The 13,023-nt window shown below is 54.2% G+C and overlaps 1 protein-coding gene across 1 annotated transcript in view; it reads left to right on the top strand.

The window, feature by feature from the left end:
* Positions 1-408: 408 nt before the first annotated feature.
* Positions 409-13,023, top strand: part of HNF4A (hepatocyte nuclear factor 4 alpha) — a gene marked incomplete at both ends in the record, with an annotated part of 33,645 nt that continues 21,030 nt past the window's right edge. Inside the window, one exon of the mRNA XM_082292941.1 lies at positions 409-457. Coding sequence (XP_082149067.1) covers positions 409-457 — 49 coding nt within the window. The remainder of the gene's footprint in view (positions 458-13,023) is intronic.

Here is a 13,023-nt window from a genome sequence, read left to right as displayed (position 1 = left end):
TGGATCCGGCTGCCCCGACTCCCCGTGGCCACGGGTGAACCCCAGCCCGGCGGCTGCCCCGGCCTTGACACCATCTGGAAGCCGGAGCCCCAAAAGAGTCCAGTAAAAGCTGTGTTTGAGTTTCTAGCTTGGCAGCAGTTACTATAGCTACAGCAACGGCACCTTGCAGATTGGTTTCCATAAGAGCTTGGTTACTATTTAACATCTCCACCCACATTAGCCCTGATTAAGCGAATCAATAAGATAACAGGAGAGGCAGGTTTCCTCGCCCTGCCTCTCCGCGCTCCCTCCTGCCTTCACCTAGTTCCTTAGTGAGAGACATTTTTATTTATTTATTTAGATTTCTTTTTTATTCCTCTACTTCCTCTGGTTTTTGCCCCAAGTCCCCATAGCAGTAGCCGGCGAGACATGGTCAATGTTAGCACCCAGCTAAGCGCTAAGATGGAGGCTCCATATGGTGAGTACAGCGTTCCCATCGCCCGCGCTGCCGGCCCGGCGTCGCTCGCGGGAAGCGGGGCTGGGAGCGGGCAGCAGCCCCCAGCCCCACGCCCCAGCCCCGCCGTGCTGCCCCACTGGCTCAGGCATCTGCAAAGGCTGGAGATGGAGGCAGGAGAAGGGTTCTGGTTGATTTTGATACGATATAAATCCATCTGTATGCGTGTTTTCTCTCTTTCGCTCTGCTTGACCCAAAGAGGAAGGCACGTGCCCGAGGGAGCAGAGCAGCCCCACGTGCTGGCAGAGGGGCTGCTGCTGCTGCTGGGCTCGCAGCAGAAGTGGCAGCAGTTTAGAGGAGGTGACATGTTGCTCTGGGACACGCAGCCAGCCCTTATGCACAGGCTGCAGGTAGCCCGTGGCACACCTGGGCTGCGAGTGTGGGCACAGCGGGCGCCTGCCAGCGCCGAGCTCCCGCCGAGGGCCGGCGTTACGGCTGGGCAGGTTTCCCAGCAGGGAGTGTAGTGCCTGGACAAACGGCAGCCTCCAGCCTCTGCGGGGCAGAGCATCAGGTGGCACAATGCTTCCTGGGCACCAGGCCACAGTGAGATGCCCGCCAGGCCTGTGTCCGTGCTCCTGGCATGGCACAGTGGGCACCAGCCCGGAGCAGCCCCGTGTTGTGCTCCTTGGCTGTGCCAGGTGCCAGCTGCCAACAAATGCACATGGGTGCCAGGGGACAGGTGCCCCTGCCCGGGCTGACAGCAGCCCACTGTTCTCCTCGGGATGGGTCATCTGTGCCTGTGTTGCAGCATCCCCACACAGCTGGTTTGGGCCCATGTGTTCTGGGAGCCCCGGTTCCCTGGGCATGGCCAAGGTGTGGAGTGAGGTGCCAGCAGCTGAGATCTCACGAGGTTCTCCATCACATCCTCGTGGCTCTCCAGCACTTCCTTGTGGCTCTCCATCAGATCCTCATGGCTCTCCATCACTCTCAAGGGCTCTCCATCACTTCCCCTGGCTTTCCATCACACTGCACGGGGCTCTCTATCATACTACCTTGCCTTTCCTCTCTCTATATTTCACGTCCTGCTCCTCTTCTCTTTTACAAGTGTGCAGCCCCTGCCCAGCCCACCTTCCAGCTATCATGCATGCAGACCCAGATCCCAGGAGGGTTTGTGGGACTCCCAGGCCATGTCATCACACTTTGCTCATGGCTTCTCTTTGGGTGGTTGCTTCCCTTGATCCAGGCCTGCAGCCTCCCACGGATGTCACCTCCAGCCCTAACCCACCCCTGTGGTGGCATCCACGCTGCCTTGTGCCTCCTTGGCTCAGCACTCCAGTACTCTGCAGATCACTTTATTTTGGGTCACGTCCCCCCATGGTGAGCCATGGCCAAACACGGGGCTTTATCAGCATTTCAGTGGGTCCATGGCCTATGGTGATGGAAATGTGTAGGAATTGTATAGGATCTGCAGTAGTGTCCCTGGGCTGGGCTGGAGCAGGCAGCTGTGATCAAGCAGTTATGGAATGCTGAGTTTTAGCCTGCTTTCATCAGGTTGCTCATTTGTGCTCTGGAGGAGCTCTGTTCACCCCTGCCTCTGAGCTGCAGGAGCCAGCAGCAGGAAAATGCCCAGAAAACTGTCCAGGTTTTGGTCTGTTTAGTGCAGGTTGTGTCTTTGTGTCCAGCTAGTGCTGCTTGGACAATGTGCAAGGAGCCACATGGGGAAAGACACATGTGAGTGAGTGGAACAAAGGCCTGATGCCTCTGAAATGTGCAGAGGGTTGGATCCTGGAACAAGAATTGGCCCAGGAGTAGCCAGTGCTGAGCATCCTCCAGGCTGAAGCCCCTGCTGCTGGTGGGAGATGGCTCCTGACCCACCCAGCTCACAGGGACTGACTTGCACCTCATTTGCAGGAGAAGGGGAGGCTCAAGGGATGTTCCCATCAGCCTGGGAGACATGGTGGTGCAGGGTGGCCGGGTCTGGCTGTCCCCACATCCAGGGTGCCTGCGTCCAGCTTTGCCCCAGGGTACAAAGCCAGCCTCATTTCTGCAGTGAGCAACTGGCTTTGCCTGACAGATGCAACACATGGAGCTGAACATGCTTTTTAATCACTTAGGATGAAGTTATTCTGGCCACTTGCAGCTGGCTCTAATGTGAGCAGCCTCTTGCCAGCCCGGGCACATCAGCAACCTTAGCACAGGCAGGCAAACATTTCTGACAGCAATTTTCTCCCAATTCTTTAAAAAATATTTTATTAATTTAGTATTTTTATTGATTGTCTTTTTAAATTTTTCAGTCTGAGAGTCAGTAACTGAGCCACGTGCTGAGCTTGGGCAAGTGCAGGCAGAGATGGGTGCTGTCGGGTGGATGGGGAGGAATCGCTGCCCAGCCCACCTGCAGCCGCTCTCCCCATCTGCTCCCGTGGCCCAACAAAAGCAGGCTCTGGCCGGCACCCGCTGCAAGCCTGGGGCCAGGCAAGGGGGAGGGAGAAATAATAAGAATAAAAAAGCGAGATGGGCCTCCCAGACTAAAGCGAGAGGAAACTCAGAGTGTTGGCAGAAGGAGGGGAGTCCTCATAAATAAAACGGGTGAAAAAGTTAACCAAATAGAGGAGAGGAAGGGCTGGTGGGATGGGGGACTGGGCAGTGCAGGCTTCCCTGGCAGCTCTGTGGGGCTGGGTTGGGGCTGAGCAGCAGAGTGGGCACAGCAGCTGGGATGCACCATCCTGCAGGTGGCAAAGTGGTGGCCAAAGCCTTCCCAGGGCCACTGGGAAGATTATTCCCTGGCAAAGCAATGGGGTATCTCACACAGCAGTGGTGGTTCTGAGCCCCAGCCATGCCCACAGGGATGCCCTTACAGCCAGCAGCTCCCAGCCCTCAGCAGGACAGGCCATGGAGCTGGCATGGCTGACAGAGGCACACCAGAGTCCTGCAGAGGAGCCTTCAGCCTTGGAGGGGGTCACCGAGTTATTTTCAGTTTCTTCTGCTAGATGAAAAGATTTTTCTGATTTTCCCTTCTCCCCATCTGTCTTAGGAGTCTCAGGATTTCAGCATCCATCTGAAGCCAGGGATATATTCTAATGGGGAAGCTTGGCACTGGCACTCAGCCTCGGGACAGCGAGCAGGTCTGGCCCTCTCTTGGCAGTGGTGGCATCAGTAAGAGCAGAGAGTGGGGCATCCCCCCACTGCAACCCTCCCCATCCATCCCTGCCCCAGACTGTCACCAGCATTTCCCCTAAACCATACCTTGGGAGCACTTATTTCCCTCTCATCAGTCCTGTGCCTTGTGTAAAGGACTTGGAGGATGCCCTGACAGGCAGTGACAAAGGTGGCCTGTCCCCAGCACCCTGTGTGAGTCCCAGGGAGGAGAAGGGAGTGATGCTGCTGCTCTGGAGAGAGGTGGAGTTGGAGATGAATCCAAAATCCTCACCAGCACCTGCTGAGGACAGGCTGTGAGCTGGAAAAGGCTCCACTGGTGCTAAATCCCTGCAGGAAGCTGAAACAGGTGTGTGAGGAGGTAGAGGACGGAGAGGGGGCAAGGTGACCATCTCCTCCTGGGCAGTGAGGAGGAGATGAGCCCCTTGATCCACCTTTATACTCCTGATCAGACGTGGCCACAATTTGGGCAATTGGCCTCAATCCCAATGCAGGCAGCACCACTCCTTCATATTTTGGATCTTCTCAGAGCCGGGGATCCCCAGGGCCGGTGGTTACAGCAGGGAGCAGCGCATGATCAGGGCTGGCCCTGATCAGTAAAGCAGCTTTGGAAAACAGCTGAAAAATGCGAGACGTCATTGCTGCTCAGGAGCTCTGCTCAGATGCAGGGAATACTCTCAAGTGAGAAACATAAGAGGAGGCCGATTTTCTGAGTATTTTTAATTATCACTGACAAATGCATCGAATTTTTTACAGGTATCCTCTAGATATGACCTGAACTGAGCTTCTCCTCCTCAGCTGCTCTTTAATTCCCCTGTTTACTCCATGTTCTCTGTGTCCATGCCCTGGCAGCCATCAGGGACTGATGTGTGTTAGGACACCTGGCACAGCCCCCTTCCTTGTCCCCACTCCGGCCATCCCTATTGGCTGTTGGGGTGGCTGTAACACTGGTGCTGGCAAGGTCAGCACTTTCCAGTGCCCAAGCAGGGTATTGGTGCAGCCAGGAATAAGCATAGGTATTTGCTGGGATGCAGAAGGGATAATCACTTTGTTAGCACCTTAGCCTGAACCCGAGAGCTGTTTGCTGGTGCTTGGTGAAGGTTTCCTTGGGGAAGAGCTGGGGATGCTGCTCAGTGTCACCGGGTGTCTGCACTTACCCACAGGATTGTGACTTCTCCCACCTCATTCCATTTATGGGGCCAGCAGCACACCCTCAACGTTGGTTTTGCTTGAAACACAATGGTATTTTTATAGGGGGAGTGAGCCCAGAGGGCTGCTGTCAGCAGGAAACGAGCTCCAGCTCTGGAAGTTGAGTGCAAAAGGCTCAGGAAGGCTTGAGGAGTGTCTGAGAAATGTTCTGAGCTCGGCAGGGCAGGTGTAGGTCTGCAAGTCATACTCTGTTAGTCATCTGCTGACATTTCTTAAATGGCATTAAAAAATGTTTACTTAGCATGAGTGCAAAGGGGTGGTGAGTGATGGTGGTCCCACAGACAGTGAGGGCTGGGTGAGTTTCTTTTACATACAGCAGTATTTGTAGCAGGACCAGGGCCAGCAGTGGGGGACAGGGCAGCACCCAGGGCAGAGCCAAGGGGTACATCAGGGGATGCCTGCAAGTATCTCTGCTGGCAGGCTTGGGGTTAGAACAGGGCAAAGACTGCAAAAAACCATCCATGACTGTTTGTGTTCGGGCTCCTTCTCTGTTTGCTTTCCTCAAATATTCAAGCAAACAAGGCTCCTGGCAGAAATATATGTGGAAATGGCAAATGTTGCAGAATTTTCACAGAAGGAAAATTTCAAGGTATCGGTTGTATGGTGAACCTGGGGCTGAGGGCTCTGCTCTCCTGTCCTGGGCAGAGGCACCAGGGCCTCTGAGCAAAGCTGGGTCCCAGAAGCAATTATGCCCAGGAGCAGCTGCTGTCCAAGCTTCAGCCTGAGCATCAACAGAGATTACTCAGCAAATCCCTTCAGGAAATATATGTCTCAAAAAATAAAGGTAGGCTCAGGATGCTGCACCAAAGGTGTGGGAGGAGCAGCTCCATGCAGAGCAAGTGGCTGTGGAAATGCACCAGCAGTCAAGGAGCAAACAGATCCTGGCTCTGTGAGGCTGGACCAGACCTTCTGTCCCAAAATCCTGCAGGCACCAGAGGGATTCCAGCTGCATCCCCTCAGTAACAGAGCTCTGGTGCTGAGGGGCAGATGGGGACCATCACTGTGAGCTCAAGCCCTCTGAGCCTCCAGCACCAAGGTGTCCCTGAGGGCACAAGTGGTGCTGGCAGCTCCTGTTGGGAAGAGGACTGGAGGCAGGGAATGGGTGACAGTACGTACCTTCATTGTAGGTGACCATGCACAGCCCATCTCCTCTGTGACGATGCTCTGGGAGCGTCTTCTCCTTCTCTGGACATCCAAGTTGGTTTGACAGCCTGATTTTCATCACAGCCCTACAGACCTCAGACCTTGCTCACCCCACCCCAGACTTCCCAGGGCAGCACCTTCCCTGCAGCTTTGCCCATCCATCTGTCAGGGTGGGTGGCTCATCTCCTGTCACTGAGCACAGGGAACCCAAACTCACCAATCAGTGGTGGGGACCAGCGGGCACCTTTCACCTGCCTCTGCACCAGAAACCTGTCCCAGCCATGGGTGTGTGCGAGATTTTATAGGTGATAACCCCTGGGAAAGTGGGAAACACAAGGAGAGACGCACACTCAGCTTCCTGGCGTGGCCCAACGCTCTGGTTAGGAGAGCCAATGTCAACACATAGACCTGAAGGAAGGAGCAAAGCCAAATACATGGGCACTTCTCAGAACAAGAGCTGTAAAACCTGCACAAACCTGAACAAGTGCCACAACACCGGTTTATACGGTCAGAATCAATAGTCGAGCCCACTCAACATGTTTGCCAACACACAAACAACAGCCACCGGGCCGGGTTTATGGCCCAGTGCCCTTCATGGAGGCAGAGCCTGGCTCCTCCTGCCCCACTCAGCCACATCTCTCCCCCTCTGCTCCCAAGGGATGCTGATCATTTTGTCCCACAGTCCCCAAAGCCTTGATACCCCATGATAAGAGGCTGCTGCTGCTCCTCTGCAGCATTCCAGCCTGCCCTGGCTCCCAGCCAGCTGGACAATGTCTGTATCCCACCCAGCAGCTGGGATGGCAGCATCCACCCCACCACCCTGGTGAAAAGCAGCAGCTCAGCACGGGAAGAGGATTCACTGGTGCTAACACCAGCCAAGGAAATCTTGCCATGGGCAAGGTGAGGCTGGGTATAGTGCCAGGTTAATGGACAGGGCAGCACCAGGGGGCTCAGCAGAAGGTGTAAAGTCACAACTGCTCCATGGAAAAAGGCTCTGCCCATGCTGCAGGTCCCCATCCAGCTGAGTGGCCTCTCACCTGCAGTCACTGCAGCTTAAGCAGGTCCTGTGCCAGGGACAGGTGTGCTCAGGTGGAGGTGGCCCAGCAGGGAAGAGTGGACAAAGCACTGATGGACACCTGGGAGAACCAGCTCATGCAGGGTCTTGTGTCGTCAGGGTAAAGGCAGCAACAGGAAATGAAGAGTGGAATGAGGAGTCAGGAGGGGCAAGGGGACAAACAGCCAGGCTTCAGATCCACAGCCCTGGCTACTCCCCTGCCTAGAGTCTGGGACTAAATGGTGGTGGGACCGAGGTGCTGGAAGCAGAGCCGGGTGCTGCCTGTGGCTCATCCATGGGTGTGTGCTTGGAGACTGCCATCGTCTGGGAGAAATGTCTGTTGACTTGGGTGTGTTTCCCTGTTACAGCCGCTAAAACCTGTGTGGCAACACAGGGGTGCAGGGAGGTGTCATGGGGTTACACACAGTTCAGTCCCAGCCCTGCCCTTGATGCTGCTCCCTGCTCCACATGGGAATGTTGGGCATCAGCCCCCATTGCCAGCACACCCCGTCCCTGGGCACGGAGCTGAGGGACAGAGCTGCTGGTCACTCCCCATTCCTGACTCACCAGGAGCATTCTGGAATTTCTGACTGTGGACACTCCAGATTAACTCAAATGCACCTCAGGCAGCCCTGAGTGGAAGCAGAGGCTTGTGGAGACAGGACGGGAATGGTTTAGGAATGCTTTTGCTCCATTAGACTTGTGCCTTTGAGATGATGCTTGGGGTCTGACGTCTTGAAGGCAGGATTGAGCTCTCTTCTCCTTGGCACAGCAAAAGCAGACGTGGGCCTGGAAGGAAGAAAGCTATCCAAGGAGGAGGGAAAATGCAGGAAAATGGGTGTTTCAGATGGGTTTGTCCCTGTCTTCTGGACACAGAGGCCGATGAGACCTGGCCCCAGTCAGGTCACGGCCATGCAGCCCAAGGCTGCATTCAGAGGTGCCCAGGTCTCCCTTCCAGCAATTCAGTCACTCAGTGCCTGTGAAACCCCAGTGAAGTGCCACTGTGTTCCCTCACCCAATTTTCCTCCTCCATTATAAACAGGGCCACACATGCCAGGACACACTTCGGCCAGAGGAGAAAACTGGATGCTCAGCAGCCTCCGTGCTCCCCTCTGGACTGAGCCATCCTGCGTGTTGTGATGATAATTGGGAGGGGAGACCAAGGTTGTTGCTCAAGGATATGGTGTTCTGGCTATTTATACAGAAACACTTTAAAGCAAAAGCAGTCAGCCGCTCCCTGAGGAGCCAGCCCCACTCCTGCTGTTAGACACACCCAGGCACATTTTCTGGATCAACCTCCAGAGCTGCACGTTTGATCAGGTACTCCCTGCCCTAAAGAAACCCAGTGGCAGGCCAGAGACCAGGGTGAGAGACCTCAGAAAGGTGGCCCAGAAAGCAGCGGGCATTGCTGCACACACTGGCAGCGGGGCACAGACCCAGAGCCACCTTATAATTTTGCTCCGGGTAGTGGCCAGAACCCTTTAAAACCTGCAGCACAAACTCCTGCTCCCCATCAAATCTCATTGTGACCAGCATTAAGGGATTAGCCTGTCCCTGCCTCTGAGCCACAACCAGCTCCTGGGCATGGCTCGTGCCCCGCTGCCCGCGGGGGGCTCGCCGGCTGCACAGCCCCATCCAGGGAAGAGACTTCCCTAGCTCTGCCCACAGAGCTGAGTGCCTCGGGAAGATGAATGGCAGCAGATACGACCTGTTCCAGGAAACACCAGGTACCCCCCTGCTCCCCCAGCACTCGCAGCAGGGAGAGAAGCAGCTGCATAACCAGCGCTGCAGAGTTCATGTGAATGACGGGCATTGACAGGGTCTCCAGTGTGGATTTGGAGCTGCCAAAATATGCTCATTCCTACTGGCATCCCATCTGATGGGACCCTCATGTCTCTGGTTTCTGTTTTGCTTTGTGCAGGGTGAACATGCCAGGTTTGTGGGTGGTGATGGCTCATGTCCCCAGGCTGGTTCTGGGGCCCAAGAGAGAGCATGGTGGCATGGTGGGTGCTGTGACTCCTGGGGGAAGAGGTGGCAGAGTCAGGCTGGCATCCCGAGGACACCCCGGTGATTGCCTGTGCTGTTTGGGAAATGATTCAGTCATTCTCAGCCCAGTTCCCAGTGCCTGGCATTACTGCCCTGGGCTGCAGCCTCAGCAGGCCTGGGGACAGATCCTGCCACTTGCAGCACAGCCTCTACTCCTGAGCCAGATCTGCAGCGGGACTTCCCAGCCCTCATAATGAAAGCTTAGAAGCAACTAAGAGAAAAACACTTCCAGTGCAAACTTTACTAGTTGCATGGAGTCCTTACCAGAAAGCTTTTTAGGGTTCCCCTCTGTGGCCCCCTCCAGCCAGCTCTGTGCTCAGCCCCTTGGCCCCAGCACCCACGGGGAGTTCGGTGTGGAGGCCAGGAGGCTGGGTGGGCTTAGGATGCACCAAACATGTCCAGGTTCACTGCCAGCACCCTGAGGCACTTGGACATATTTGGTGCTTCCTGAGCCCTGGACCCCTGTGCCTCACAGCGCCTCATCCCCAACACCCCAACAGCCTCCATTCCACTCCGGGACTCAGCAAAAATTGTGGTGCTCCTCTTGCTTGAGCAACTCCTCCCAAGCAGGGCTTGTGCTGGCAGTGGGGTTCGTGCCTCCTGGGGTAGCTTGCACCCCCAATCACCATCCCACAGGACGAGCTCCCCATGCCAGTGGGGAGTCACATGCTGGGGGCTGCTCCCAGCAATACCTGCGCTCTTTATCAGCTGGCAATTGATTTAGGAAAGTTCATGGCTTCAGCGTCCCATGATACGTTTACTAGAAGTGGTTCATTTCCTCAAATGATGTAGTTTATGGTCATAATATATTTTAATTTCTTTATGATACAACAGGCCAATGGCACTGGGACTTGCAGGAATGTAAAGGAACAAACAACAGTGTTATCCAGTGTTGGAGATCTAGGTTGAATACTCCCGGGCTGATTAGCAGTTTGCCATGTTTGTTAGCTGGGAACCAGGCAGTTGGGCCTGCAGTGTCCTAGCCATGTGTTTCTGGAAGTGTAGGGATATGTGCTCCCCTGCCCTTGCTGTCCCCCATGCAACAAACCTTGCATATAGAAGGCTCCCATGTTCCCATACCTTGCTTTCTGCCGTGTTTTTCATTTCTCTGGCAGTGGAGGGGAGGGTTGTGTCACACAGGAGGGTGTGTGGTGGGCGTGCAGCTGCTGTGGACATGGAGCTCCCGAGTGTTGTCTGGTTCTCACTCACCCCTTGCTGTGCTCTGGTAATTGAGGACATTGGGGTCAAGACAGGCTGTTCAGGCACTCTGCACACTCCTGCAGAGAAAAAGCATTTTGCACTAACTTGTTTCCTTTTGTCTATAGAAACCAGAATCTCTCAAATTTTAACTCACCACCCCTTTGTGTTTTCTTTTTTCCCACACCCAGCCTGCCTTTCCCAATTCAGACCTGCCAGTGTTCCCACCTGCAGCAGCCTCCCTCCTTCCTTGTGCTGCCTCCTGTCAGGCACACATGGCCCTGTCCTGAGATGTTCCCCCAAGTTCAGCTCCCCAGCTGGGCCTGATTTTGCCAGCCAGCCTGGGGCAGGAGGAGGGCAGCTGGAGCTGTTGGGTCCAGGAAGATGCTTTTTGCCCTTGAGGTGCCCTTGACTTGCCCTCCTCCAGGGCCATGGGCTCAGACTGTCCCCTGACACCCCTGCCCTGTTGCAGCTCTCCCTCCACCCCAACAGCATTGCAGTCTTTTGCCTTAATTTGGAGGGAAGGCTGATCCTGAGAGCCCCAGCAGCCACTGGAGGTCACTTCCAGGCATGGCTTGCTGATGCACCCACCTTTGCAAAAGATATTTAAAAAAAAAAAAAAAAAGGTAAAACTTGATGTGTAACCACTGTTGATTTTGGCTGTTCTTTTCCTTCACCTATTGCTCCACAGCTGGAACGATTCAGGGGCTGTTTCATGTGTGTATAACGAATGTATAAAGTCAACGAAACATAAAAGCCCTGCAAACAGCTGGCAGGGCCGAAGGGAGAGATTCCCTTGCCTGCCAGACTGAGAGCTCAGTATGGATCCTTTTCTTGGGAAGCTTCAGGATTACTTCAGGCCCAAAGGAATCATATCCACCTGCTAAACAAGTTCTCCCCAGGTCCAGAGCGGGCTGCTGAGATCCCTGCCACACTAAATGTGTGAGCTGGTGAGGCATGGAGAGCAATAAGTGTTTGTTGCTGGCAGCAAACCCTCTCTCTAGTGCTGCTGCTTCCCTGAGGCTCCTGTGCCCCCATTTAAATGGGGCTTAAACCACTGGATTTCAGTCAAGCTTCTGCCAGTGTAGTCAGTGAACCTGGAACAGCACATGGCAAAGTCAGAGCTTTTCTGGACTTCCTCCCAAGTAGGCAGGAGAGCGTTTATCAGGAAAGTGTCTGGGTCTCTGCTGGGTTGGGGTTTGGATGGAGTGCAGTGTTCATGGTGTAGGGTTTTAAGGGGGCAAGTGGGATCAGTGGTGGGAGCTGTAGCTTGGGCCAAGTTGCAGCCTGTGGTTTAATGGAAGAAGATGAATCTATCCCCCTTCCTCTCTTGGTCTCAGGCTCATTGCATGATTTTACATGAAAACAGAGCAGATAGATTTCCAGAGTCACAACTGCCAAACTGCAGGCCCCAGAGCCAGATGCTGCTTTTGGGGGCTGCAGTGCAGGCAGAATGATGGCAAATACACATCAGCAAATGCCCTGGCATTTTCAAGAACAGCCACCCTTCTGGGAACAGCTCAAATTTACTGTCCTTGCACAATAACAGATCCCAAGAGAAATAATAATTACTTCCTCAAGAGTTCAGAGCCCTTGTTAGGCAGGATAATAAACCCCTCTCTGGTCCTAGGATGAAAGGCAAGCACAGTGTTATCACCAGAGCAGTATATGCTGAAATGGTCTGTCTGTCCCCATGTCTGCAGTTCTTTCCCTACCACTTTTGCAGAGCAGCTACTTATTTTAGCCCAAATAATTTCCTCCAGGCCAAACATCATCTCAGCTTTGGCTGAAATGCACATGTTGCTTTTGGAGAGGAGTTCAGGCAGAGTGTTATACCTTCTTTAAAGTAACTCTTCCCCATGCCCAAAAACTGCCTTGATTCTCCATAGGGGGATTTTGTGGTCTGGGGACCAGGACAATATTGCTTGGTTTGATTACTTTTTGACAACTTTGGTAAGAAACAGCGTAAGGTTGCAATGAAGCTGCCTCTGTCACCCTGAGCTGTGCTGGGGAGCCTGGGGTACCCCCACATGTCACATGCTCATCAGTGACAGTGTACCTGGGGTTTGCTCAGGGATTGCCTGTCCTGGGCATCACCCCCAGCTCCAAACAGCAAATCTGCCCCAACCCCAGCGACAGATGCTTCAGCCCTGGGGAAAGTAAATCACCAAGAGTGATTGCTGTTGAACAGGATGATAAAATTGATTGCATCTTCCCCAGGCAAGGTCAGGCACATGGCTGTGGTCTCCTGCCTCTCGTTGCTGGATCTTTCTGATCCACCTGCCTGGATGGAGCTGGTGGATCACTCTGGTTCACCTCCACAAAGTGTTTTTCTGGGGCAGGGATGTGCTGTGTGCTACTGGCAAGGGCCAAACAGACCCTAAACAACCTCTGCTGAATGATTTGTTTTCCTGGAGGCTTTTCACAGCTTCTGGGGACATTCTGGAGAGGGACACGGGAGCAGACCCCTGTCTGTGTGTCTGTCATATGACTGCCCAGAGCAGAGGCAAAGATCTGCCCCCTGAGCTGGGGGCTTGTGTAGCTGCACTGACCTGCAGCCCCCCAGCCCCAAGAAATTCCTTGGAGCTGCTTATTAACGCACTGACAACTCTGCTCTGCAGTCACAGCACGCTGAGGTAGAAGGCAGGAGGGTTTGACAGTATGGCCTAAATACCCCTGTTTACAAAAAAGTCTGACAAAACACAAGCCCTTGGCTTTATCTTTCCCATTTGGAAATAGTCACCGAGCAAATATACTCAAGGCATGAAAGGAGGGGGGTTTATATTGA

This window comes from Coloeus monedula, assembly GCF_965178545.1.
Source record: "Coloeus monedula genome assembly, chromosome: 17".
NCBI lineage: Eukaryota > Metazoa > Chordata > Aves > Passeriformes > Corvidae > Coloeus > Coloeus monedula.
This window is presented reverse-complemented; position numbering and strand designations above follow the sequence as displayed.